At 34.0% G+C, this 26,906-nt stretch overlaps 1 protein-coding gene across 1 annotated transcript in view; it reads right to left on the bottom strand.

The window, feature by feature from the left end:
* The window catches only part of fgfrl1a (fibroblast growth factor receptor like 1a), a 110,554-nt gene extending 86,032 nt beyond the window's left edge, over window positions 1–24,522 (bottom strand). The window contains 2 exon segments of the mRNA XM_056472805.1: window positions 23,425–23,521; window positions 24,064–24,522. Coding sequence (XP_056328780.1) covers window positions 23,425–23,488 — 64 coding nt within the window. The 5' untranslated portion in view covers window positions 23,489–23,521; window positions 24,064–24,522.
* Window positions 24,523–26,906: the final 2,384 nt, after the last annotated feature.

The raw sequence follows: 26,906 nt of genomic DNA, 5'->3' as shown, positions 1-26,906 counted from the left end.
GAAGCGTAACTGATTTAAAAAATAAAGAGTGTAATGTAACTGATGTGTTTTATGTCGTAGAATAAAACATAAAAATATCTTCAGTTTGTGTTGAACTTTATTTAAGAGATTTAACCGAAATCCCATTGAAAAAACCCATTGACTTTGGGACGAGGGAACCGGAACTGCTAAAATGCTAACTCGCTTCCGGGTTTTTGCATACAAATTGACATCATAGTTCCTCAATTCTAATAATGCACAGTTAAGTAATGACATCAGAATACAACTATTCATAATTCTGATATTGAATTATTATGTTTGAAACATATGCTTGCAATGTGTCATTGACAACATTATTAGACCATTTTTTCTCTGGTAAAATGAGACATTTGTCATGATCAGATTTCCTCCTGCATTCTACTCAACAATATGTAGGCTACAGTAGATATACTGACAGTGTTACATGTTTATTCTCATGCACAACACTCTGAATTCTCTATGAAAAAAAACATATCAAAGGCTTGTGCCTGTGATGTGCGCACTTTCGGTTTCACTTTCACTGCCGATTGCGCTCATGTCATGGCTGCCGCCACTCTGAAAAAAAAAAAAAAACATGCAAATCAGACTTCCTCCCAGACAATCAGTCTGTGTAACAAACTGAACGTTATTTTAGAACATTTTAATGATCTATTATTCACAGCCTATGCAGGATCTGTTCACTAAATTAAATGCGGGTGCGCGAGTCCTCTCAGGTAAACGCACAGCTCTTGTGTGATGACACTTGACAGAACATGATGACAGAAATTACATTCTGGATGAATTATACCTTATAAATGCATTATGTGACTCTTTCAACACCATTTGGAGATGTCCACTTTAATGAGCAATGTATATAAAACAATGTGAAGACTTGTGTGACCGCCTTTATGCTTCTCTCCTGAACTTGAAAAGTAATTGGCTGATTGACAAAATGGCTAAAGATCATGTGAAGTGTCGAATCGAGATCGTGATCTTTTTTAGAGATTAATCATGCAGCCCTACTTTTAATCTGGCCTAATACATGCTGAAATATTGGTTGAAAATTATATGACTCTTTATAGTGGGAAAGACTCACCACTCAGTGACAAAGGTCCAGTATTGGTCCCCTATACAAGCTCATTTTCCCCATATTTGACTTCTATACTATATTATTGTAAAACTAACCAATCAAAGAAGGCTTTAAGACCAAGAGGAATCTTCTGTTGGATTATTATTGTTATTATGACTGATTTTATTTATTATTCAAATGGCCAAATTCTGACTGAAGAAAGTTGAATGTACTGGCCAATTTGTTATTTGCATATGAGCTTCAGTTTTTAATTTAAAACAAGTTTTAACCGATACTTAAAAAAGAATTTAATGATGGATGATCAAAACGCAGTGGCGCAGTAGGTAGTGCTGCTGCCTCACAGCAAGAAGGCTGCTGGTTCGAACCTCGGCTGGGTCAGTTGGCGTTTCTGTGAGGAGTTTGCATGTTCTCCCTGCGTTCGTGTGGGTTTCCTCCAGGCGCTCCGGTTTCCCCCACAGTCCAAAGACATGCAGCACAGGTGAATTGGGTAGGCTAAATTGTCCATAGTGTATGAGTGTGCATGGATGTTTCCCAGAGATGGGTTGGAATGCTGGATAAGACTCTTCATAGAGGCTCTAAATCATTCATTTTTTTTCGGCTTAGTCCCTTTATTAATCTGGGGTCGCCACAGCGGAATGAACTGCCAACTTATCCAACATATGTTTTACGCAGCGGATTCCCTTCCAGGCACAACCCAACACTTGGAAACACCCATACACTCTTACATTCACACACATACACTACGGTCAATTTAGTTTACACGGGGAGAGCATGCAAACTCCACACAGAAATGCCAACTGGGGCTCGAACCAGCGACCTTCATGCTGTGAGGGGATTGTGCTACCCACTGCGCCACCATGCTGCCTGCAGGCTCTGTATTATTTTCAGATTTTAAAGAAAGAAAACGTTTTTAAAAAGTATCGTTTTGTTTTTGGTCCAAGGTTATGGCTTTCCATTTGCATAATGGGGTCCACATGAGGTACCTGTATAAAATTACAAACACAGCACTTCTGTAGTTTCCCGTTCCAATCTCCCCCTTCCCCCCTGTCAGCTTGTCCTTGTAAAGCACTTTAGCCCTGTATTCAGTGCGGCGCCACAGGAGAAGAATACCCTGACCCGAAAAGCACGGCCAGATCCGACAAAGTGTCCATTGACTGAAGGGGAAACCTCACGTGGCCGGCAATCCTGGAATATTGTCTCAAATGAATCCATCGTCGTGGCACTTGTACCTGTCAGTGTACAACGAATTTTGCCCTTGCCGGCCGCTGATCTGTCATCTGCCTGCCGGTTATTTAACTCTCCTCTGCCGTCACGTGAGGCTCTTTCCCTGGCTGTTCCACCCCATCAACAACCTTCGTCTCCATTTCCGCTCCCGCTCAAAATAAAATGATCAGGCCCATGGGAGCGGGCTGTGAATCAGCTATCCAGACAAATATTTTTAGAAACAGGGCCTCTGCGTGAAACACAGCTTTAATATCTGTGTAACACATTCTGTCTGAGAAAAATAAAGAAATTGGAAGCGTCTTAAAGAGATAGTACAGGGAAAATGATACTGCTTTCAGAATTTTCTCACAAAAGTTTTGAACCTTTTGAAAAATGTGCTGGTTGCTCTTTTTTATCCAATTCAAATGAATCACTGATGGTAAAAATGACTTATAAAAATAGACTGTGTATTATAGGTGAAAATAGGTGCTACTGCTACCTGGCCAGAGAAACAAAACAACAATGTTTGATGAATGCATTGAATTGGATTTTGCCAAAAACTATGAAAATGTCAACATTCATCTACCATATCTTCTACCGAACAGGTTTAAGCCCTGGTCAGATCACACAATTTTGTTGCAATTTCGGTGTGATTTTCTTGACATAGGGTGTCGTGAGGAGTCATAAATGACAAATGGGCATCGTGATACAAAATTCAATCGTTTCTTCTCGTCTAATGTGGCATAGTTCACGACAACCGATACCATGTCTGCGATGCCCCATGACACCCTCGCAGAAAGTCTAGCATGTTTAATTTCTTCCCCGATCTTCACGACAGGTTCCGTCATGTGAATAACACTGGACAATAGGAGCACATAATTTATCAGTTATATCTGCAGGTGCTGCCATTAATCGTTGGGTCAGGTAATCATTAAAACTTATGAGTGGGTCTCATTGTTTATGCAAACTTTAACTAGTTACTTCAGGTCAGAATAACAACACATGAAAATGAGTGCCATATAGCAGCAGTGAGGAGACTGTAAATAAAAAAGGATGTAAGGATGTCGCCAGAGTGGCTTTTTGTTTTCTATTCTTGTGCTTCCCAGCCACTAGCTCCTCATCTGAAAGATTTTTTAGCATAGGGTAGTCATTCAACTTCACTACTTGTAATGTTGCAACATGTATATGAATAATGATGGTTCGTTCCTTTACTTGAAAGCTTAGATTTGATTATTATAATGTGTTTTGTTTAGAGTTTGAGGTTCACTGTATCATTATTATTCACACCGTACAGATGCTGATCTACCTTTACCATTGCACACACTTTGTACCACTTAATTCATGAAGTCTCTTTAACACTTATGTTTATTGTATTATAAAGAGATTAGATATTTTGTTTAAATATTTTCGCTTTTGACTATTAAAACTATTTTCCTTTGTAATGTTGGTAAATTAAAATAAAGTGGTTAAATAACAAAAAATCATTGTACTTCTAAATGTATTGTTAAAAATATTTAATAATTATTGATATCGAATGATATGAAACATGATATTGTGATAATTATTTTTGCAATATCGCCAAGCCCTATAAACTATTCCTCTAAAAGGGATAGTTCACCCAAAAATGAAAATTACATCATCATTTACTCTCCCTCATGCACTGTAAAAAGTGCAGGGTTCCACACAATTCAGAAGTTATTGTAACAAATTTAAATCATTGAATATAAAACAAATACTCAAAAAGGACTTTTGCTGCTTTTACTACTTATTACTTCTTTAAAATTGTTGAAATTAAGTTGGAAAAATTTTTTATTCTTTTATGTTCAATGTTTAAGTGAACTTAATCGATTTGTGTTGAGACAACAAGTAGTAATTGTGTGGAACACTTTTTTCCCAGTGAATTAAGTTGTCCCAAAAATCTTAAGAATTGTGTTGTTTTCCGCTCATTTTAAATAAATAGACCGAACAAACAACAAAAATCATATTTTTAAGTGTCTGGTTTTAAACCTTAATGACATTCTTTCATCTACTGAACACAAAATAAGATATTTAAAAAAAATTCTGGCTACCTGGACTTCCATTGTAGGAAAAATTTTTAAAAAGTCCAAGCACCCAGAATTTTTGTAAAGATCTTATTTTATGTTCAACAGAAGAAAGAAACTCAACAAGTTTTGAACAACGGTGAATAAATGATTAAGAATTATGATGAATAATCTTTGGGTGAACTATACCTTAGAAGATGAAAGTTTTTCTGTGTTTAACAGCACAACATCCTAAAACAGCTCAGTAAGAGGCAGAGTTGGACCTCCAAAGGACAATAGATTTGGGGCTGGGAAAATGACACCCACACCTGTTACAAAAGGGCCCCTTATATCCCTATATAGGTAATTTTATCAGCCCTGATTCTTGGAGGGGCTGAGAGACATATAACAGCCAGCAGCAGATGAAGACTTTCACAGGTGCAGGTCAAAACCACTCAAAAAACAACCCCCTATGTCCACACTAATGAATGTGTAGGTTTTTTTTCAGCATTTTGATTGCATTTTAAATATTTACCTCTATAGGGAGCTATAAGCTGTTCTGAAAAAAGAAATCTGCAGCTCAGACTGATGCATATTTGACCAGCATCTGTGATTCCCAAGCACTGAGAACACTCCTCCATCTCTCACACACTTCACACATTCCAACTGCTGTGTGGATTTCAAACCCAACAGCTGGCTGTGCTTTTCACTCTTATAACACACACAGAAAGAGAGAGATTCAGAGTAAAGATTCAGACTGGGAGACCATAGCATTTAGTTAGCATTAATGCACAGTTAAATTTGCTCAAATGAGTGTTGTTAAGTACAGCAACTTTGCATTTCAACTGTTAACATTGCTTAAAGCTGTGGGCATTAGGCATGGGACGATAACTGTTTTAAAAGTAATCCGCAAGTCAAGGTCATTTTTTAAAAAAAGTCAAGGTTTTAAAAAATGTTCTGTTATACCGTTCCTAGGGTATATGTAAGTGTTTTTGACATGATTTTTTTTTTTACAATTATTTAATTTAGTTTTTTAAGGAAACAGTATCTCCAGCAGAAAAGGACCCTCCACATCAAAAACTACTAGTCAGCACGATTTAGCAAAGATTTTAAGAAACAAATCGCCTATAAACCAACATCCTATGCTGCTATGTGCATTCTATGCGCTATGCACCTGAACAGTGCAGTGGCTTATAATATCCAAAGCAAAGAAAGAAATCCAACCATGCCTTTTCAGGTTGTAAAGGAATCTGGTTTGTAAACTAATTAATGGTTTATTTTAATTATTTATCCTGACATGTTCCAAATTATTTAAAATGTTTGCTAAAATATAATATCTTGTGTTCTATAGGAAACAAAAATGTTGTGTTTTTTTACCCAGAACAACATATTTGAGAGCAGTATTCACAATACTGTCATACTGTGAAACCGTGATATTTTTATCCAAGGTTTTCATACCATCGGAATTTTATACCGGCCCATGCCAAGTGGGCATATTTAGTTTATTTATCTATTTTTTTAATTAATATTAATATTTTGTATGTTAATACAGATGCTTGTGTTTAAAAAAAATAATAATAAAATAATCACAAAATTATTAGCCTTGCTGTGAAATTTCCAAGTGCTGTTTAACAGAGCTAGGACATTTTCACAGTATTTAATAAATAAATAAACAATAAAAATAAATAAATAAATAACAAATAAACAAACAAACAAACAAACAAATAAAAATAAAAATAAAAATAAAAATAAATATAAATATAAATATAAATATAAATAAATAAATAAATAAATAAATAAATAAATAAATAAATATAAATATAAATATAAATATAAATATAAATATAAATATAAATATAAATAAATAAATATTCTTCTGGAAAAGTATTTTTTCTTTTAGTTTGACAGAAATAAATGCAGTTTTTCAATTTGTTAAAATTATTTTTATATTTTTCTAAGGGTTTTTTTATTGGCTTAAACCACTGTTGTCCAATTACAAAATAATTTGTAAAATATTATGTACTGTCACACGAGAGCTAATAAATAAATTTAAAAAAAAGCTACAAATATGTAAAATTTTGAAAATGACTCTTCAATAAAATAAATAAAAAAGTTATAAACAAAACAAAATAATAAAATAAAAATAAAAAATAATATTAATAAATAAGTCAGACAGACCAACTGTCGCGTGTCCTGTCTGACAATGGTGAGGAAATCTCTGGGCATTCCAGCAGTCACTTAATGTCAGTCAACTCTGCGGCTGTTGTTTAGGCACGGAAACCCTTTCACCTTGAACAGAGTATGCCAGCAGGGGAGGCATGTCATGATGGTCGAGAGACAAAGCGAGTGCTTGGTATTATGAGGGTCAGGGGGTTACATTCCTAATTGCCTTGAAAACAAATTGCAAGGGACAAGAAAAACCTGGACTGCAAACCTCCAGCAAGCGGAACAGCCAAAAAGTAAAAGTATGTGAGACCAAAATACAACACATTTGTCCAAAGGAAACATTCAACTAATTTTATAATAATTACAAATTTCTTGCGTACAGAAACAGTGGCACCTTAGACTTTGTTCACACTGGGATTAGGATGTGTTTTTTTGATCTGATCACAAGTGAACAAGGAAGACACATTACCATTACCATTCACACCTGTGCATCTTAAGTAATTTAAGAGGGTGGAAAAAATCCCTGAGGTAAGGGATTACACTAAGAACTTAACAACAAACTTTATAACTGTCATCCTTACCTAAATGCACTTTCTAAGTGTTTCACTGTACTGTAGTTTCTGGCAACAAAAGGCACTGACTGCTATAGTTATGCAGACTTACATACTTAGATACAGCACCTTTAAATGTGTTATCACTCATTTAGTAACAAATTATAATGAAAGCAACACATTTTCAAGCAGTTTCAAGCATCCATAATCGAAGCACTTTTAAAACCTTGAAAATATTACATTAAAATTACATTAAAATCCCTTAAACAAGCCCTTGTTATCCTAGACTGCTGGTGGATATCTGAAACAGAGGCGATGCGATGATGGGCGGTATGGTTGTAACTGCCCTGCCTTGCCTAAACAATAAAAAAAAAAGTTTTCGAGAAGCTGACGCATTTGCGTGCCAGCGGCCGGCGTAACTTCAAGAGATGCCTTCCATTAATCACACGCATAGCTTTATTGTTGGAGACCAGCATGGACTTCTGCTGCGCGGGGAGCATCAGATCCCTCTCTGACACATGACATATACACAGCTGCTGGAGAGCCACAGGCCCCAACACAAACTGACATGCCAAATCCCAAAGAAAACAAGGGGAGCTGTCTCCAGTCTGAGGATTGCTTTTCAACATCTCATTTGTAATGCAACCAAAAGAACAGCTGGGGATATGGGGGCGGGAGAGCCGTCCCAGACAGAGGAGTCGGGGAACGTCGAGCCAGCGAGTCCAAAAAACCAAACGGAAAGCGATTCGGAAAAGTGACGCACCGGCAGACAAAACAGGAGAAATGTTATTGTAAGACCTCTGGTGTTGGGTCAGGCATGCGACCCAACCTGGCCTTCTCTCTGCTCCTCTATACTGACCTTCGACCTTTTCTGCTGAGCACTGGCCAAACACAGACCACCGGCCCATAACAATGAGCTATTCAGCCTATATGCTACAAGCAGGAAGTGCTGGTGAGCGTGTGAAATGTGTAGGACTGATTCCCAGCAGCTATCAGTCTACTGTTTTACTAAACTTTACATTTGACTGAGATTTACTGCTTGGGACACACTGTTTTTGTAAGTTTGCTATTCGCAAAGGGAATTCAAGAGCTGGACAGTCAGCGTATGCTTGACATCTGTAATCAGCTTATAGATTACAGTGTGGGACAGTATTGGGCACAAGTTATAATGGGTGCCTTTAACACTCCAAAATAAATGAAAATGTCCCAACAAATTGGAGATAATGGAACAAAAATACGACCCTGCATAATTAAAATCAGTCTGTTATTGCTATTAAGGAAATTCTGGTGTGTTTGCATAATGTTTACTCAAAAATTACATTTAGATCTGTTTATGTTGCATCAAATTTCTTTGTATGCACTTTTTCCATTTCATCTAACCCCACCCAACTCTGTTGCATTTATGGATAGAATGGCCAATCAGATGCACTACTGCAAACAGTGGGGTTTTGTACAATGGGCATCTCTCTATGTGCTTTTCATTTTTTTTAAATGTTGGTGGAACAAAGTTAATGCTAAAACGGAAAAGTACGAGAAAATAAACATAAATCAAACGGTAAATAAGGAAATATTTGAAAAAGTATTTTTATTAATGTAATGCAAAAATGGAAAAATAAAACATTACAAACATGCAATTAGAAAACTATGAATGTTTCAAATAAAAGAGTGGCTTGAATAAAATCACTAGAAACAAACAAACTAAAAGCCAGGGGTTAAGACAATAAAATACGATTAAATTAAAATAAATAAAAATTTAAATAACATAAAAATAAATAAAAATAAAATAAGATTAAATTAAAATAAAATAAAATTAAGATTAAAATAACATAAAAATAAAATAAAAATTTAAATAACATAAAAATAAAATAAAATCTAAATAACAAACATAAAATAAAATAAGATTAAATTAAAATTAAATTAAAATTAAAATAACATCAAATTAAAATTAAATTAAATTAAAATAACATAAAAATAAATAAACATAAAATTAAATAAGATTAAATTAAATTAAAATAAAAACTAAAATAACATAATAAAATATAAGATAATATAATAAAAATTTAAATAACATAAAAATAAATAAAATAAAATAAAATAAAATTAAATTAAATAAAAATGTGTCAGGCAGAACTGTTGCATGTCTTGTTTGACTATGGTCAATGGTTCCTAGAACTACTGGTAGATCCACTGGAAACAACCAAGAACACTCTTGAACACTTTGCAGGAAGTGAAAAGGCTTTGAATTATAGCAGCAGTTCCCAAACTTTTTGTTGTGCGCACCCCTTTCTAATATTTGACACCTGTCAAGCACCCCTTTCTCCGATTAAACTCCACAATTTTACTACAATAACTTAATACACAAATTTTCTGTGTACGTGATTAAAATAAAAATAACAAAAATACGTGAATTTAATGGACGAGCTTTTATAAAGTTGACCATTTTCACAGCGTCATTATGTACAGACAAAAGTTCATCTGGCATGTTTTTCATTGCTAGAGCTTCTTGGTGGATGCTGCAGTGTACCCAGGAAAGCGATGGTGCAACTTTTCGGATGAAAGCTACTGCTCCATTTTTTTCTTCTTCTGCAGTTCCTCCAATTTTCCTTGGAAAAAAAAAACTTACAGGCATGTCTTGTAAGTGGCTGTGTCTTGTTTGTAAGTACCGGACCATATATGAGGCCTTAAGACTGCTATTAGCTAAAACCTGACCACAGACTACACATTGCGGATTTGGATTTTCGGCATCCTCAATCCATGTAAACCAGAAACCAATGTAACTGTCGCTATGTCACTTGACTATGTGCTATGTCAAGTGCCAGTTTTTAACCAGGTGTCCATTTTGATGAATATAGTAAGCGAAAAATAAATTTAAAAATAAAAATTAAAATAAAAATTACGAATGTACTATCACTGAGCGCCTAATGGGAAAGGCTATTGTGATGCAGACGTTAAACTGTGAGATGAGTGAGTATGCAAAGGTTGTAAATTACAATTTGTAATGTGATTTTGTTTCTGTCTCAGTGACTTTCTTTTCTCTCAAAAATATGTGAAGTTTACCCAATATAAATGCATGAAAATAATTAAAGATAAAATTTTCCACCATTACAAACATTCTCTCACGCACCCCTGGTGGTCAGACTGCGCACCCCTAGGCGTGCACGTTCCCCAGTTTGGGAACCGCTGAGTTATAGGAATGCCTATTGGGGCATTATTAGCTAGAGCAGGGTCTAAGCCAGCACAACAGAAATTACCAGTGCCATAAATGTGTATTGACTGGATGCATATGAATTCATCCTGGCACAATATTTGATGTGCCATACACTTAAAGATACAGAAAGCTAATGTTAGCTGCAGTTACCTATTGTGCTACACTTGTCTCAATGTATAATTTGCTGTTTGTGTAAGATGTGTCTCTGCTTTTTCTTGTAATGTGAAGCAAATCAACATTTTGCTGATGAAGTGTTAGGAACACAACTACCACGAATGCCATTGTTTTTTATGTTTGTTTGCTTTTTACTTTAATCTAGACCTCCCTAAACACTAACTATGCATGATGACATCTTTCCAAAGACTTTCATTTTCGGTGAGGTTTTTTACATGAAAACCACAATGGTGGCATTTTCAATTTTCTAAAAAAGATATATAAATTTCAGGTTGCTGGGCAAATGAACAGGCAATACCTATAAAATGTTTCAGATTTTTGGCTGAAAACGCTGTGTAAATGGCCCTCAGCCTAAAAGATATGTACACTCTTGTGTTACAAGTCATGATTTAGTCCTTTTTTCTCCTTTATTCACGTAACTACCTTACAGTAAAAAAATGCTGGGTTCCACAAAATCGATTTGTTTTGGGACAACATGAAGAAATTCAGTTAATTTATTACAGTTTTTACAAATATTCTTAGATTGAACATAAAACAATTAAGTTGTCTTAAAACAAACTCAAGAATGGTGTTGCTTCAGCTTATTTTAAATAAGTTGTTTGAACAAACAGCAAACATCATTATCACAAAACACACAACGCACTCCATCCTCCAATGGTTGATCTTCTTGAAGGTGGATATTGTAGTTCTCAGGGGGACCACCTTGGTGGTGAGATTCTACAACTAACCAATTCCAGTAGTCAAAATTTGACCATTAATGGAAAAGTTAAGCTCAAACTCTAGTACGCACAACTGCTCAGTAGACTCATGCAACGAGTCACACATTTAGCTAAATGTTTGTACAACCCCCAATTCCAATTGGGCTGTTTTTCCTCTTTTCACACTCCCATCATTACGAGCACCTCCCCCATTGAGTAACAAGATCCCACACCAGCATCCAGCCACCGTGAGAAGGTGCTCCCCAATTTAAGTTGCTGTGAAACTCTGTTAGCCACTGGAAGAGTCGCCATATGCCCACGACTCCAGACCTTTTGGTGAATCTTTATGGCCTAATCAAAATCACATCAGCCAGAGAGACACAGATCAATAGCAAAGTCATAACAATATGCTCAAAGGGTTCCTGTTTAAAAATCCAAATAATCTGACACCATAAAAAAGTTGGAAATAATCAAAATAGCGATAGAGCAACATACTGGCTGCTTTCAAATTGCATTATGGGTTCGTGATCCCTGCTCTGACCACATTTGGGGTTCAACGTATATTTATATATCTTTATTGGTTGACATTTTAAAACAATCTGCTGTATAGTAACATGTCAAAATGAGTCTGTGTAATACACTGTAAAACCTAATTAGTTAAGGTAACTCAAACCATTTGAGGAATCCGGTTGCAACAAACCATTTAAGTTTAAAAACCAATCCTAATGAGTACTGTGAACTTACTCCATTTGAGTAAACGAAGCAATTTGAGCACAATAAAACCCAATAAATGAAGAGAACTCAAACCAACTGAGTACTGTAGAATTCAATAAGTTAAGGCAACTCAAACTGTTTGAGGAAACCGATTGCTACAAACCATATGAGTTAAAAAAGTAATCTATAGGAGTACTGTGAACTTAATCCATTTAAGTTGAAGTAATGAGGTATTTAATGAACTCATTACTTCAACACTAAGTCTAAAACTCTTTTCAAATGAGTAGAATTAACTTTCAGTCAATTCTGAGTTAACTACACTCATTTCATTTGATAAAGTTGACTGTTGGGTTTTACAGTGTAACAAAACTAGTCTAACTAAAACTAAATAAGTCACATTGCTCAGTTTCTCTACCATATTTTATATCTTTGTCTAACCTGAACAATTGTTTCAAACTACTAAAAATGTCAATAAAAGCATAGGGATAGTTCACCCAAAAATGAAATTTGTCATCATTTACGCACCTAGATTTTTTTCTTCTGTTTCATCTATTGAAGCCAAAATATACTTGAGAATTGTATTTGTTTTTTCTACTATGGATGTCAATGATAAACGGTTTCCAAGATTCTTCAAAATATCTTCTTTTCTAATCAACTGAACAACAACAATCAACAAAAAAACTTAAACTGGTTTTGAATGGTTTTAAACTGGTGAATAAAAAGGTCCTATAGAGCGACAGAATAGTTTAAACAAACAAAAAGGTTAACTCAATTAAAAGATAAACAGATAGTCAATTAACAGATATCTTACAGCTTAAGAAAAGTCTAAAATAGTAAGTAATTGACCAATATATACTAATAAATTATAATAAATATATAAATAAATCAGATTTGTGCAATCCAACATGGATTTCCAAATGTAAATGAAGGCATTGGTAAAGGGTTGTGTATTGGTAAAGAAAATGAGACCATTTATGTTCCCCAACCATTTTTCCGCCTCATTACAGAAGAATGTCCCTCACAGTCTATTGCAAATTGGAGTAGGTGACACAAAAATGGCCACTATGTAAACACCATTTGACTTCACAATAACTACTTTATTGGGCCTACTTAAATGTTCCTTGAGTCCTCCTCAATGGAAATGAGATTTACAGCCTTCTTTACTCGTACTCCATTTCTCCTCGCATGAAACCATGCATCCAACCATCTAATTGCTACTAGTGACTGTGTTTCCAAGGTTTAGACCACAAAACCCATGCAGGGGAAGTTGGAGGATAAAGGAAAACTGATAATAATCAACTCGTACACTTTAGAGAAAAGGGGGGTAAACAGAGCTACGAACTGTAACACCTAGTTTCTTAAACGCAGTAAATTAACTTCCTGGGAGTCTCACTGGTGGAAAAAAGTGAAGGAGAAAAAGTGAGGTGAGAAAAATCCCTCTTAGGCTCTCCTCTTAGTTTCTGACTGTTTCATCCAGAAATGCAGACTTAATGTCCATCAGATTGGAGTTCATAAGGCTGTTTACTTTACAAGCAGACCATCTGACTGTTTGCTCCATTGAGAATTGGGATCCACACATCTCAGTGAGTATCGACATGTGCTACAAGGGTGGTCTACATCAGTGTAAACAAATCAGCACATGCCTACAAACACTTCAGACCATCTTCAGAGCTCAGCCCTACCATATGTTCCCAGAGCGCTTTTTGAGCGTCCCTTAAAGGGATAGTTCACCAACAAACATGAAAACCTTCTGTCAATTTACTTACTGTCGAGACTTTCAAGATTTGAGTGACTTTTTCATCAGTAGAATCAAGTCAACACCTGCACTTTTAACGCTGGAAGTCCCATTTATTCTATAACTAACTGATGTTGTGTTTTTGCTATCAGAGAGTTCATGAAAAGTAGCTAGTAAGGCTGTGCAATTTGAGGAAAATATCTAATTGAGATTTTTTTGACAGATATTGCGATTGCGATTTAATTTTGTAGTCAAGATTCAGCTCAATAATCTGTAAGCTCTGGCAACAATTCTGCGACAGCTCTTGAAAATGACCTGTTTTTGTTCAGTGTCTATGACATTGAAACCAAAATATTCCCATATTACGAATTTTTCATTATACTAAATTCCCATATTACTATTTTTGATATTAATTTGTCTATTAATGCCATTTATAACGCCATTCTCCCACTTCCGCATAGTTTGGTTGCGCAATTCTGATTGGGCAGAACGAAACTGTGCTCACTCAATTAGCCAACTGAGTGAGCACACTTTCATTCTGCCCAATCAGAATAGCCTAGTTTATTCTTCTGCATCGAGTGATCGGTGTGACCCATGGCGCATTCAATGCGCGTAGCCATGCATTTATACTTCTGCGTGCTGTTTGTGTTCCTCCAATAACACTTCCGAAATGCTAGCTAACAATAGGTGTTTATGTTCCTCTGTGTCGAGTTTCTTCGCTGACGTTTTTTTAACGCTACCTTAATGTACGAGTGGCTCAAATTCGCTCATTTTGAGATGGGAAGCCACGGACGTACAACAACTTTAATCATAAGGTAAACACAAAACAACAGTTTCCATCTAGGTCTCCTTCATGTCTTTGGACTGTGGGAGGGGAACCGGGGAACCCGAGGGAAACCCACACAAGCATAGCGGGGTATATGTATACGTTATATGTAAACTCCATACAGATACGTCAGCTGACTTGAACCAGTGATGTTCTTGCTGTGAGGCAACAGTGCTAACCACTGAGCTGTCATGCCGCCCTGTCTAGAAAGGTAGGAGGAGTGGAAGGGGTATTCTTCAAAACGAAGATACTGAGGTCAGAAATTGAGTTAGGAACTGACTGATTGGTGGATTGTGTATTAGCTAATGCTGGACCAGCCATGTTCAATCATAAGCACATGCTCCTCTCGAAATTAGTTTATAAATAAACCACACTTATTAAATAAATTAATCATTTAAAACTGTCAAAATGACTCCCTTTGTAGTTCTATTGTTAAAGGAGATAGATAAAAACATCCTGCATGAGCAAAAAAAAAGCACTTACAAAATACTGAGTTAAAATGTTGGACATATCAAGCTCGCTCTTTTTAATGGCCAACAGCATTTTGTTTTTATTTAATTTTTCTCGGGTCATTGAGCTCAGTAACACCATGTTTTTAAGTGTATAACAGCCACAGTCTAATGTTCATTGCACATAGAGTCTGAAATTTTTGCATGTTAAAAAAAATGAATCGACCTCACATTGTGTCAATCTCACTTACACACAGTCTTCAAAACTTTCATCTGGGTTAATTTTTTTCTTGATTCTTGCAACCGAAAATTGAGATATGTTTTGACAACTCAGAGCCAACTCACCAGGCTAAAGTCAAAATCCAGAATGCTGTCATTCAGAGCACTTTATGACAAACAAAATTAGCAATATAAAGAAAGATGGTTGACAGATGGTTAGAGAACCACTGCTGTAGCTAATGCTGGGTTCAGTGCCAGCAGTGCACTTTTCCCATGCTGCTGTTGGGCCATGTGTGTTCATACCTTTGACTACCAGTTAAGTATTTGGTCAGGAAAATGTGTGTTATGTGGCTGCAGTATCACAAGCAAAGAATCAAAGTGCCAATGATTTCCTGTATTCTTTTATTATTATTTTTTAAATTTTGGGATAATCTCTCTTTGATAGGTAAACTATCCTTCCTCTTCATGCAGTGAATTAGACGGACACAATGTTTCCACTATCTTTTATTTTTTTATTGAAGAAAGAAAACAAAGCATCGCTACTTGAGTTGACTTGGATTTTTTGTAACGCCTTAATTAATATGCATTGCACTCAATGTGCAAGGTTTGTGTGCGTGACACTTTTCAAATACAAATAAGATCTTAACAGTTATGCCAAATCTGCCTGAATTCCCCCATTTAATCTCCTCTATATGACTTTAAAATACTGCATTCTGTCTATTAATAGAGACGAAAAGCATTCATTTTGTTTTCATTCTATTCCTTCCAAATACCACTCAAGTCAAATCCTGAAGCAAAAACGTGAAAATCTGTTTCAGCATTGTTGATACAAAAGCACACACACAAACGTATTTTTGTTCCTAATGAGCCAATGCTGAAGTTATCCCTGTCAGGGGACGTAATTCAAGTCGATATCATCTGAGAGAAAACAAAAAACAAAAAAAATGGGAAGCTGTAACTAACAAGGCTTGAGGGTCTTAATTACAGTCTCTCAGTGTCTTGCACACAATGATGGCCATTCAAACTACGAGGCCATTGCATCATATAAACTGCACATTTTAAGGTTTTTCCTGTGGACAAATTGTTGAAATTCCTCATGGGATTGTTAAAGCCTGCTTTTGGCATGGCTGGCGAATGGCTGATTCAGATGGGATTGGATGCGCGTTGCATTTACAAACATTACAAATCGCCCGCTGGAATGGGCAGCCATGTGCATGGAATCGGATGATAATTCCTCTACTTCAAAATGCCTGGACCCATAAACATCGCAAAGGCCTCACAACGGTAATGTTTCTTTGGCAGCGCTGTGCAAAATACAGTTCCGTTAACAGCGGAAAATATTTGTCATTTGGCATGAAGCACTCCCTTCACATCAAGGACAGAGGAACCTTACTCCAAAAGTCCGGCGCTAACTATCATTCTCAATTGCCTTTCTTTATAATGAGTCAAACAAAAGCACAAACTACTAAAGAAATATTTTTAAAAGACAAAACTGACTATACTGTATATACATATTTTCTTAACTGCCTGCTCTACCAAAGGGTTGACCATATTTTAAATAATGACTGTTAAAGTCATTTAAAGAATGACTGTTTTAAATAATGCTTTACATTACAAAGCATTCATGGTTGAAAAAAAAAATTTTGACTTTATTGTAAAAAAAAGAAAGAAAAGAAAACATGTAAATGGGTATATGAAATATTTTGGCATACTTCAAAAAATAAAGATGATTTAGTATTCAAAAATGTTTTATTTTGATTATGTTTTTTTTTAATAAATTGGTATTTACGCTTCCTATTCTTCTGATTTTCATAGTATATGTATTAATTCTGGCACTTTTACCATAAACCGTCAGATCAACCATTTGGTAGAGGTTGATATTTTAGAAATGATGGGATGTGTTGAAAAAAAATGCATTGTGTGTTAACTAGCGACGTTAGGAGTTAAGAAATGCAATCCAAAATGTGTTTTCTTGGTGGGGCAGTTAAAGGGTTAATGACAAATATCAGTTTAGAATCTGTTTCTGGTGGGAAAAAAAACAAAACAAGTTTGACTTGCTTTTGTTATCTCAATGATATAAATTGTTTTTGACAATAAAATGTCTTTCTTTTTGGCTGATAAGAACAATTACTCACCTTGAACCTTTTGGATTTGTTTTGGTTTGTAGCAACAAACAATTCCAGGTGGAAAAAAATAAATCCTGTTTTACTACAGTAAAGGTAAAATGGACTTTGTGTGAAGGCAATGTAAGACATGCATTGTAGTACAGTTAATACAAAAAATGTGTATTATAAGGAATCATTTTCAAATTGTCAGAATTTATTCACTTTTGTGTCAGTCTAAAAATTTCTGTTTATCTTTAAAACACAAATGAAGAATTTTTAAAAAGACATCTGAGAAATGTTTGTCTTTTATTGAAAGTCCATTACTGTCAAGTCTTCTGAACAGAAAAAAACACAATTTACAGTATATGACTAATCAGTTAAACCATTATATTTGGGCTTTGATTTACCATACTCTTATTTTATACTTATACTACACTTAATTTATCATGTATATACTCTTGAATCTCCAAATCGTTTATTTAATATGATTTTTGAATGGATACATTAATAAGAGAGAAGAAAGGAAATTTTAGATGAAATAGCAAAAAATTATATATATATATATATATATATATATATATATATATATATACATACATATATATATATATATATATATATATATATATATATATATATATATATATATATATATATATATATATATATATATATATATATATATATATACATATATATAAACATATATATATATATATATACATATATATATACATGGAGAAATAATGTCATTTGAAACGTGTGTATATATATATATATATATATGTATGTATGTATGTATGTATGTATGTATGTATGTATGTATGTATGTATGTATGTATGTATGTATATATATATATATATATATATATATATATATATATATATATATATATATATACATACATACATACATACATACATACATACATACATACATACATACATACATACATATATATATATATATACACACGTTTCAAATGACATTATTTCTCCAGTCACTATTGCTTTTATTACGATTACTATTAATAATATCAATAATAATAATAATAATAATAATAATAATAATAATTATTATTATTATTATTATTATTATTATTATTATTATTATATTTAATTAATTATTATTAATATTAAAGTGATTTCTGAAGGATCATGTTACTGAGGACTGGAGTAATGAAGCTGAAAATTTATTTTTAAAATCACTGGAATAAATAATTAAATTAAATGATAAACTATTTTTGAACAGTTATTTTATTAGTATTTTTGATGAAATAAATGCAGCCTTGGTGAGCAGGAGAAACTTGTTTTAAAACATTTAAAAATCATACGGACCCCAAACTTTTGACCGGTAATGTATATAGACATATTATGTTTATATTCAATCAAGTAAAGGAAACAATTACACAGGAGTAAAAACTAGGGAAAAAATGAAAGAAAAAAATTCTAATAATTAGACAGGAAGAAAAAAAATGAGAAAGAAAAGGAGAAAATTTAATAAGGTTATTAAATGATGACAATTTAGTTACAGTTAGTTAAATTAGTCACTTAACAAACTTCCTCCTGGCTTAATTTTTTTTGTTGAAATAAATGAACTTTTCTAGTCATCTCAACCTAAATCAGTCAAACTGTCATTTTATCAAACACAATTTTCCTCAAGTCTCTCTTGATCATGATCTTTACAAACTTTTGAGGCAGTGCCCAATAGAGAAACACTTGGTGACCAAATTTATATATCTGTTTGCTTCTCACGTTTCGGTTTCTACTTCACACCTTAAAGATTCCTGGGAGGGGGAATTAGGAATTGACATTTCATCCTCTACTTGGGAGGAGAGATTGAGTTGTAGTCACTCTTGCTCATAAATGTTAGACTACCGCTCATACAATTAAAAGTGATGCATAGATTACACTATACTAAAGCCAAACTTTACAAGCTGTATCCTTCTAGCTCTCCTGTGTGTGATAGATGCAAAGGCAAAGTCGGGACCTATGGTCATAAATTCTGGTCCTGTCCAGAAGTATCTGAATTTTGGAAAAGTATCTTCGAACTTAATTCCCAGTCTTTTAAAATGGAAATTCAAATTGAAGTGGAATTAGCATTGTTTGGATGTTCAGACCAGGCTCTCACTTGGTCTAAACATCAACAACTCTCCCTTACTGTATGTTTGGCATGGTGCCGGCCAAGAGAGTGATTCTGATGGAGTGGAAATCTACGACACCTCCAAATTTTTAAAAAATGGTTGGATGAAATGGTTTCTGCCCTCAAGCTGGAAAGGTTACGTCTCTCAAGATTTGGCAAACAGAAGATGTATGACAAAATATGGGGCCCCTTTTCTAGATGAATAGGTTAATAATATCTCTGTAATTATTTATTTATTATATAATTATATATTTATTAATATATATTTTTTCTCTCCTTCCTTTTTACATGTCATTCTGTTTTGTTTCTTGTTCTATTAGTCTGGCTGAGATTTTTTTCATAGTTTTTTTTTGATGGTGCTGTATTATTGCTCTATTGTTTGCTAGTGTTTTGGTGCATGTTCTAGTAAATATTAGGTAATAACACAGAGATAATTTTGTTAACATATATGCATTAAGTACACTATTGTTTGCTAGTGTTTTGGTGCATGTTCTAGTTAGTATTAGGTAATAACACAGAGATAATTTTGTTAACATATATCCATTAAGTACACTATTGGGTGTTATGTTTTTATGAAAAATTTTATAAATTAAGTTTTTAAAAATCTGTCAAAATAACTAAAAATAATATGTTAAACTTTGTAAAACTAAACAAATGTAGTTAAATCCTGAATAACTTATTAGATTAAGTCAAAGTAGCATAACTTTGACTTTTTGTCATTTAATATTTTATGGTGTTTTTTTTAAAAAGCACAGAGCAAGTAACGAACTAATTAAACTAAAGCACTTGTACACTTCATAGGCATCTTTCTGCAGTGTCATATCAATTTGCCAAATCTTGATATTTGTACAAAACTGTTTTCCTTTCTTGATTTTAACCCAAGCATGAAACTGGCCAGTTCACTGCCTCTTAAATCACTCCTTTCAAAATGCTGAAATGAGGCAGACTTTACAAGGTAATGCAACAACAATCGAGCAATCTTCAACAGACAGATCTGATTTGGTTCCGTTATTCATGTACTCGGCAAGCGCACGATATCAAACGCACCCGCAGCGTCACGTCTCAGATACGACCGAGGCGGCAAATTGTCTGCACTTCCTTAAAAACACAAGTCGCTCTGGCTTGGGGGGCACACCTTAGGTATTGCAGAGCAAACAAACATAATTGGCTAATCTAATCGCATTGCTTTCTGCATTTCTGTTTACTTTTGCCTAAGCGTCTCCATGAAGGCCAGAGCTATGTGACCGTGAATGCCACATTGTTCAGGGCCCCTCACAGATGCAATCTGCACAGACGTCGCTCGGCCTCTCTTTCTCTCTCTCTCTCTCTCTCTCCAGCTCCGATGACAGGCTGTTGAGTCTGAGGTGTACACTAACGCAAAAGGGAGACTCCATCACGCTTCACATGCAGCCCTGATGGAGTGGAGTCAGTGAGCTGTACTATCTGCCCATCAGCGGCCCCCATTCAGCCCATTCAGAATGGAAATGATGGTTCATTTCAGTCTAAAAAGGACGACTGGAGAATGGCTCATGCAAGAGAACTCCATTCAGCAAATAATGCCAGTGACACGACCTGAAAGTCTCTCAAGTTCCCAATCTGAGCACAACATACTTGTTAAGGGTTCCTTCGAAAGTCCAGAATGATTTCATTTTAACTTTGCTAAAACATTTGAATTAAGTGTAGCCTGTTAGATGAATAACACATCTTAATAATGAGTCCCACACAAGCGTTTTCATACCATACACTGTAAAAAAAAATCCGTAATATTACGGTTTATTTCTGGCAGCTGGAATGCCGGAAAAAAAACTTAAAATAATGGCTGCTAAATTACAGAAATTTACCGTAAAATAACAGACATTAAATTACAGAAATTTCCTTAAATTTAAATTCCTGGTAAATTTCAGTAATTTAACGCCTGTTAAACGCCGGCATTCCAGCTGCCAGAAATAAACCGTAAAATTACTGGTTTTTTTACAGTGTATGGTTCATGAACATGAATACGTTTCACACCAAACTAAATATCAAATGGTTAAATGCAACAATAAAGTGAAACAAAAAAATAAAAACAAAGTCACAATACTTGAAAATAAATGCAGCTGGCTTTGCTAAATGATTAATACACTGATAATGATTCTTGCAATATTTGAATAGGAAACAAATATACTGCTCAAAAAATCCCTTGGAGAACCCTTGGAGTTACATTGCGTTGTTTAAGTGTTCCCTTTATTTTTTTTAGCAGTTTGTGTTGGATGCTTTTTTTTTTTTGCAATTTATTTATTTAAGATTAGCAAAATGTATGTACAATGTGCTTTTACAGGCAAAATCAAAGGCAAGTTTTACAAAAAAATGTGCAATGGGTTATAGAAATTATAGTAATGCGTAAAAATAGGAATATAAGTTGATAAGTCAATAGATAGAAGGAGGTAAGGAAGAAAGAAGAAAAAAAGGGAAACATCATACCATCTACACTGTAAAACCCAAAAAGTTAAGGTAACTCAAACCGTTTGAGAAAACCGATTGCAACAAACCATTTAAGTTCAAAAACTAATCCTAATGAGTACTGTGAACTTGATCCATTTGAGTAAACGAAGCAATTTGAGCACAGTAAAACCAAATGAAGAGAACTCAAACCAACTGAGTACTGTAAACCCAATAAGTTAAGGCAACTCAAACTGTTTGAGGAAACCGATTGCTACAAGCCATTTGAGTTACAAAAAACTAATCTATATGAGTACTGTGAACTTAATCCATTTAAGTTGAAGTAATTGAGGTATTTAATGAACTCATTACCTCCAACACTGAGTTCAAAACTCTTTTCAAATGAGTAGAATTAACTTTCAGTAAATTTTGAGTTAACTACACTCATTTCATTTGATAAAGTTGACTGTTGGGTTTTACATTGTATAAGTACTTCTATTGGTGACTAATTAGTCACAAAGTCTCTGGAAAGGCATATAAATCAAAATATATATTTTCCACATCACAGCACAATCCTATAATAGAACAAAAGATAACAACAACAAAAATAACAAACAAACAACAAAAGACCATTCTCTGTGAGCCTCCGACAACCCTCCTCCAAAAAACAACTAAAACTAATTGACACACAAAACCATTTCTCACACAAGTGAGGGTGTTGGATGTTTTTTTTAAAGCTCATAAAAATACTAAAGGACTTAGTTACATGACAAGATTAATACGTAATATGATAAACTTATTTATCATATTACATATTACTTGTAGTCGCTTATTTTACGACTTTTTAATACAAATCTTGTGCCCAAAGTCTATGAGTGTAGGCATGAGATGATAATCGTTTTCAAGGTATACCACGGTTTGAAAAAGTCAAGGTTTTAAAACCGCAAAAATTTTCTGCTATACCGTTACTACGGTAAGTTTTTTGTACATTTTGTTTTAAGTTTTTTAGCAAAACAGCATCTCCAGCAAAAAAAGGTCTCAGAAGATCCCATTTTTAATTGTAATGAATTCTGTGTTTTAGAAACTAATGAAGGCAGCATAAGCCATTGATTCATTTGAATTATTTGACCTGACATGTTTACTGTCCCAAAGTATTTTAAAAGTTTCTCAAAATAAAATTCAAAGTGTTCAAAATGGAAAACGTTTTTGTTTTTTACCCAGACATTTAAAAAGAAAATAGTTTAGAGTAGTAATCACAATATCATAAAACTGTGAAATTTTTATCCAAGATTATCATACCACCAGAATCTTACACCAGCTCATGCCTATAGACAATTTTGAGGGGTGTAAACAAAAACAATGGTCCCAACGTATTTCCTGTTTTACATGTTTAATTTCTATAGCTTCCGAGAATACAAAAAAAGCCACATATTGATAAATGATTTTATGATAGCTGATTTAACATTAAGTTATGATTGAATTGCTTTACAGTTCTGAAATAGTTAGATAACAAGCAGAAAATGTTCATGGGCCAATGACATGACCGCATTGAAATGGTCTATATACATATAAAAAAGATACTTTCATAACATCACCATACAACGACAAAATTAGTAATAAAATGTGTATTATTACCTTAGAATTCATTGGAGATTTCTTTAAATAGATTTTCAACATTTTCACATAAGGTTACATATTTGTACTCACCTCTAGCACAGTCTGTGATGAAAACAATGTCAAAAATGAAGAAAACTATCCAAAGGAGTTCCATGATGTCCCTATTAAAGCTCGCTGGTTCTTCAGTCTATGAAAAAGAGGACAAAATCTGTAGGTGACTGAATTACAAAGGCAATGCCAAAGTTTTATAGCATCTTTCTAAACATGCATAGTACTGAATCACAAACTATTGAGGTACAGTTGGCTTTATATTCTCACATTCAGACATTCTGCTTAATATGGTAATTTCAGAAAAGTATTATTTGTGCATTCTTAATAGTGAAATCATATTAGCAGCCAATGACTATCAAAGTACAACATTGTTCACAATTAAATAGTGCTAATTTTGGTTTGAAGTAGTACTTGCATGCTAATTCAGACCGAATATGCAAAGTAAACAATATAGAGACCGTTAAATGAACGAATGTACGAATGTAAAACTAACTTTACCTTGTTAACAAAACTTGGGTTGTTTAATAAAATGCATTGTCTCCATTAAATCCCAACACAGCACAACTAGAACCTGGAGAATGTTCATGCAATAACCACGAGCATAAAAAAGCGGTTGCAAGTAGTTAAAAGTTACATTTCATGCAATAAACCATTCAAAGCCAAACATGCAAGACTTACCAACAATTGAAAGTATGTTCAGAAATCTGTTCCTCGTGGCTAGTAGATAAAATATCATGCTTAAGGTTACATCCTCTTAAAACACTCCAGACAGTTTATGTGGACTGGAGGCTACATTAGAAATCCATATGCACGCAACACTGGATCCAGCTCTTTCAATCTGGTTAATTATCACGCGCGACTGTATTCCTGGACGCTCTGACGTCATGTATTTTCGCGCGACACTTTTTAATACACGCGCTGATTGCCGTAAACTTCTGTAGATGACAGACAGCCGCCGCGCGCGCCCTGTTGCGCACGCACTTCAATTCAAGTCGAATTTATGTCCATGTATTCTTCAGGTAGCAAATAACACGCATGGTAAAATTGCGAACAGCACCTAAATATGTATGAAAACGCTGTTTGAAATACCGTTAACCAAACGTTTCGCCGTCCAGACACACACACATACACACGCGCACACACATACGCACCGAGTGTGAGACGGTCCAGCCCTACGGCCAACTTTTGACCAATCACAGCGAGCCTCTTCACTCTCAGTTTAACTCTTTCACAATAAATAATAACATTAATGGATTGTAGACAAACAAAAAATGCATTCATGATGCCAATTATCATTATTAAATACATTTAATAAAATATTTTACTATAAATAAATAAATAAAATATATTATAACTGTAAACCGTCTGTTTACTATGACAAACGCCAATATTACCATAAGAGTAGAATAATATGCATTCGCCTCTTTTCAGCACAGCGGGCAACGTGTTAATATCAGCAAACAATAACAAACAGTAAGTGTCTAACACGTGGAAACTTCAGTAACATGCGAAAGAGACAGCTGGAATAACATCACATATCTGAAAATGCTGGCTTTTATCTAGAGATCAAATTTGCAAGTGTTATTTTTATGTGAATTTTTTAATCATAAAATTTCCTTGTATTAATGCAAACGCATAAGCCCACACTGTATTCATATTTATATTTAAATGTACAGAACTGTACATTACAAACACACACACACACAAATATAAACATGAATGGCATTCAAAGACAAAATTATCTGCCCCAAGAAAAGCTACATTGCCAGTGCAAACCACACAGCTCCTCCAGAGCTCATCGCTGCCCTCCACTGGCGGAGAATTAACCCTGGAGACCAGATGGTGATAATCACCTGGTAGTAATAACGTTTAACTAACATGTGATCAGCTGCTGCCATCTTGTGTTGTACAGTCACATTGACAAAAAGGAGGATTTCAAGAATATAGCGGTAATAGTCGGTGTTGGGCAAATATACATTGAAATGTATTTTAAAATAAAAACCAAATACCTTAAGTTTAAGTGTATCAGAATAAAATATAGTATTTTTGTGTTTTAAAAATACTACAAAATACTTTTAAAAAGGAGCATGACATCAGTCCTTTTACTTAAACTGACTCTTCAATACTCAACGTAAAAACATGATTTCTCAAAACCTCAAGAAAGAATTTTTGCTAATAAGCTCTTCATATATATATATATATATATATATATATATATATATATATATATATATATATATATATATATATATATATATATATATGTGTGTGTGTGTGTGTGTGTGTGTGTGTGTGTGTGTGTGAGAATATATATCCTGCTCCTGCTGTATAACCTGACAGTTTTTGTGAGATTATTAAATATGAGTTTCATATGTTGTGTAACTTCGACGTATAGGCATACATCTTTCCTCTTCATTTACTATACATTGCAACTATACCTGCTGTTCAACTACTGGCCCTTAAAACAGCCAATGAAGTATTGTAGGACTTATTTTAATGTTGTTTGTTTTAGAGACAATCAATTGGCATCAGCAATCCATCCAAAACTACTGTTATTTGTACTGTATCTTTCTCCAAATATTTGATATATTTATTTTCAGTTATTCTTTAAATGGAAGAGTTATAATGCCCAAAGCACAAATCAGAGGGTGCATTTATATGGTCACCATGTAGACTTCTTACAAAGTATTTTACAGTATTTCAAAAATACAAGACACTAAAGTATGTTGATACAAAAAGATTAAGCCATTTTCATCAACCTAATCAAATACAAAGTACAAAATACTACTTTGTATTTAAAATACGTATCTGAAATACATGTATCATAAATACTGCCCATCCCTGGAGGCTGTGTTGACAAAACGTGAAAGTGTACCAAAATTACATAAAAAAAGACAAAGACTTTCTACTATTTTATTATTTAAGTGATTTCTTTTGTCTTTGCCATGTTGACTGGATTTTCTTAGATAGTAATATTCAGCTTAAAGTGAAATTTCAGGTTTTACCAAGTTAAATTTAAGACTTTAAGACCATTATGAATGGAATTTAAGACTCACACAGGGTTAAACGCTAAGGAGTTTTTCGAATGGCACAGATAGATAAGATTTTTTATTTGCCCTATCAAAAAAATATATAATTTAATACAATTAATGATACAATAACAAATAATAATGTAATATTTTACATATTTCTTAGCAAAACATTTGAAATATTCTGTTAAAACAAGCCAGCTCTAGTTGTAAACATACTCTTACAAGGAGAATGTTATTGTAAAGAAAATAATTGAATCATTGTGGTAAATAGAGGTAAAAATTGCATTTTTAAATAAAAAGTTATTGAGATTAATTGTTGGTGATTGTATGCGTGTTGGCCAGATTGGGTAGCTAAACATGAACAAACTAAAACTAAGACATGTATGAAAAGATTTAAGACATACAACACAATATTTCAGTAAATTAAAGACATTTTAAGACAAAATTCTGTTTTTGAAATTTAAGACATTTTAAGACCCCGTGGACACC

Source organism: Danio aesculapii, chromosome 14 (genome assembly GCF_903798145.1).
Source record: "Danio aesculapii chromosome 14, fDanAes4.1, whole genome shotgun sequence".
In the NCBI taxonomy this organism is placed as follows: domain Eukaryota; kingdom Metazoa; phylum Chordata; class Actinopteri; order Cypriniformes; family Danionidae; genus Danio; species Danio aesculapii.
Note: the sequence above shows the minus strand (reverse complement) of the source record. Positions and strands in the feature narration are given on the sequence as shown.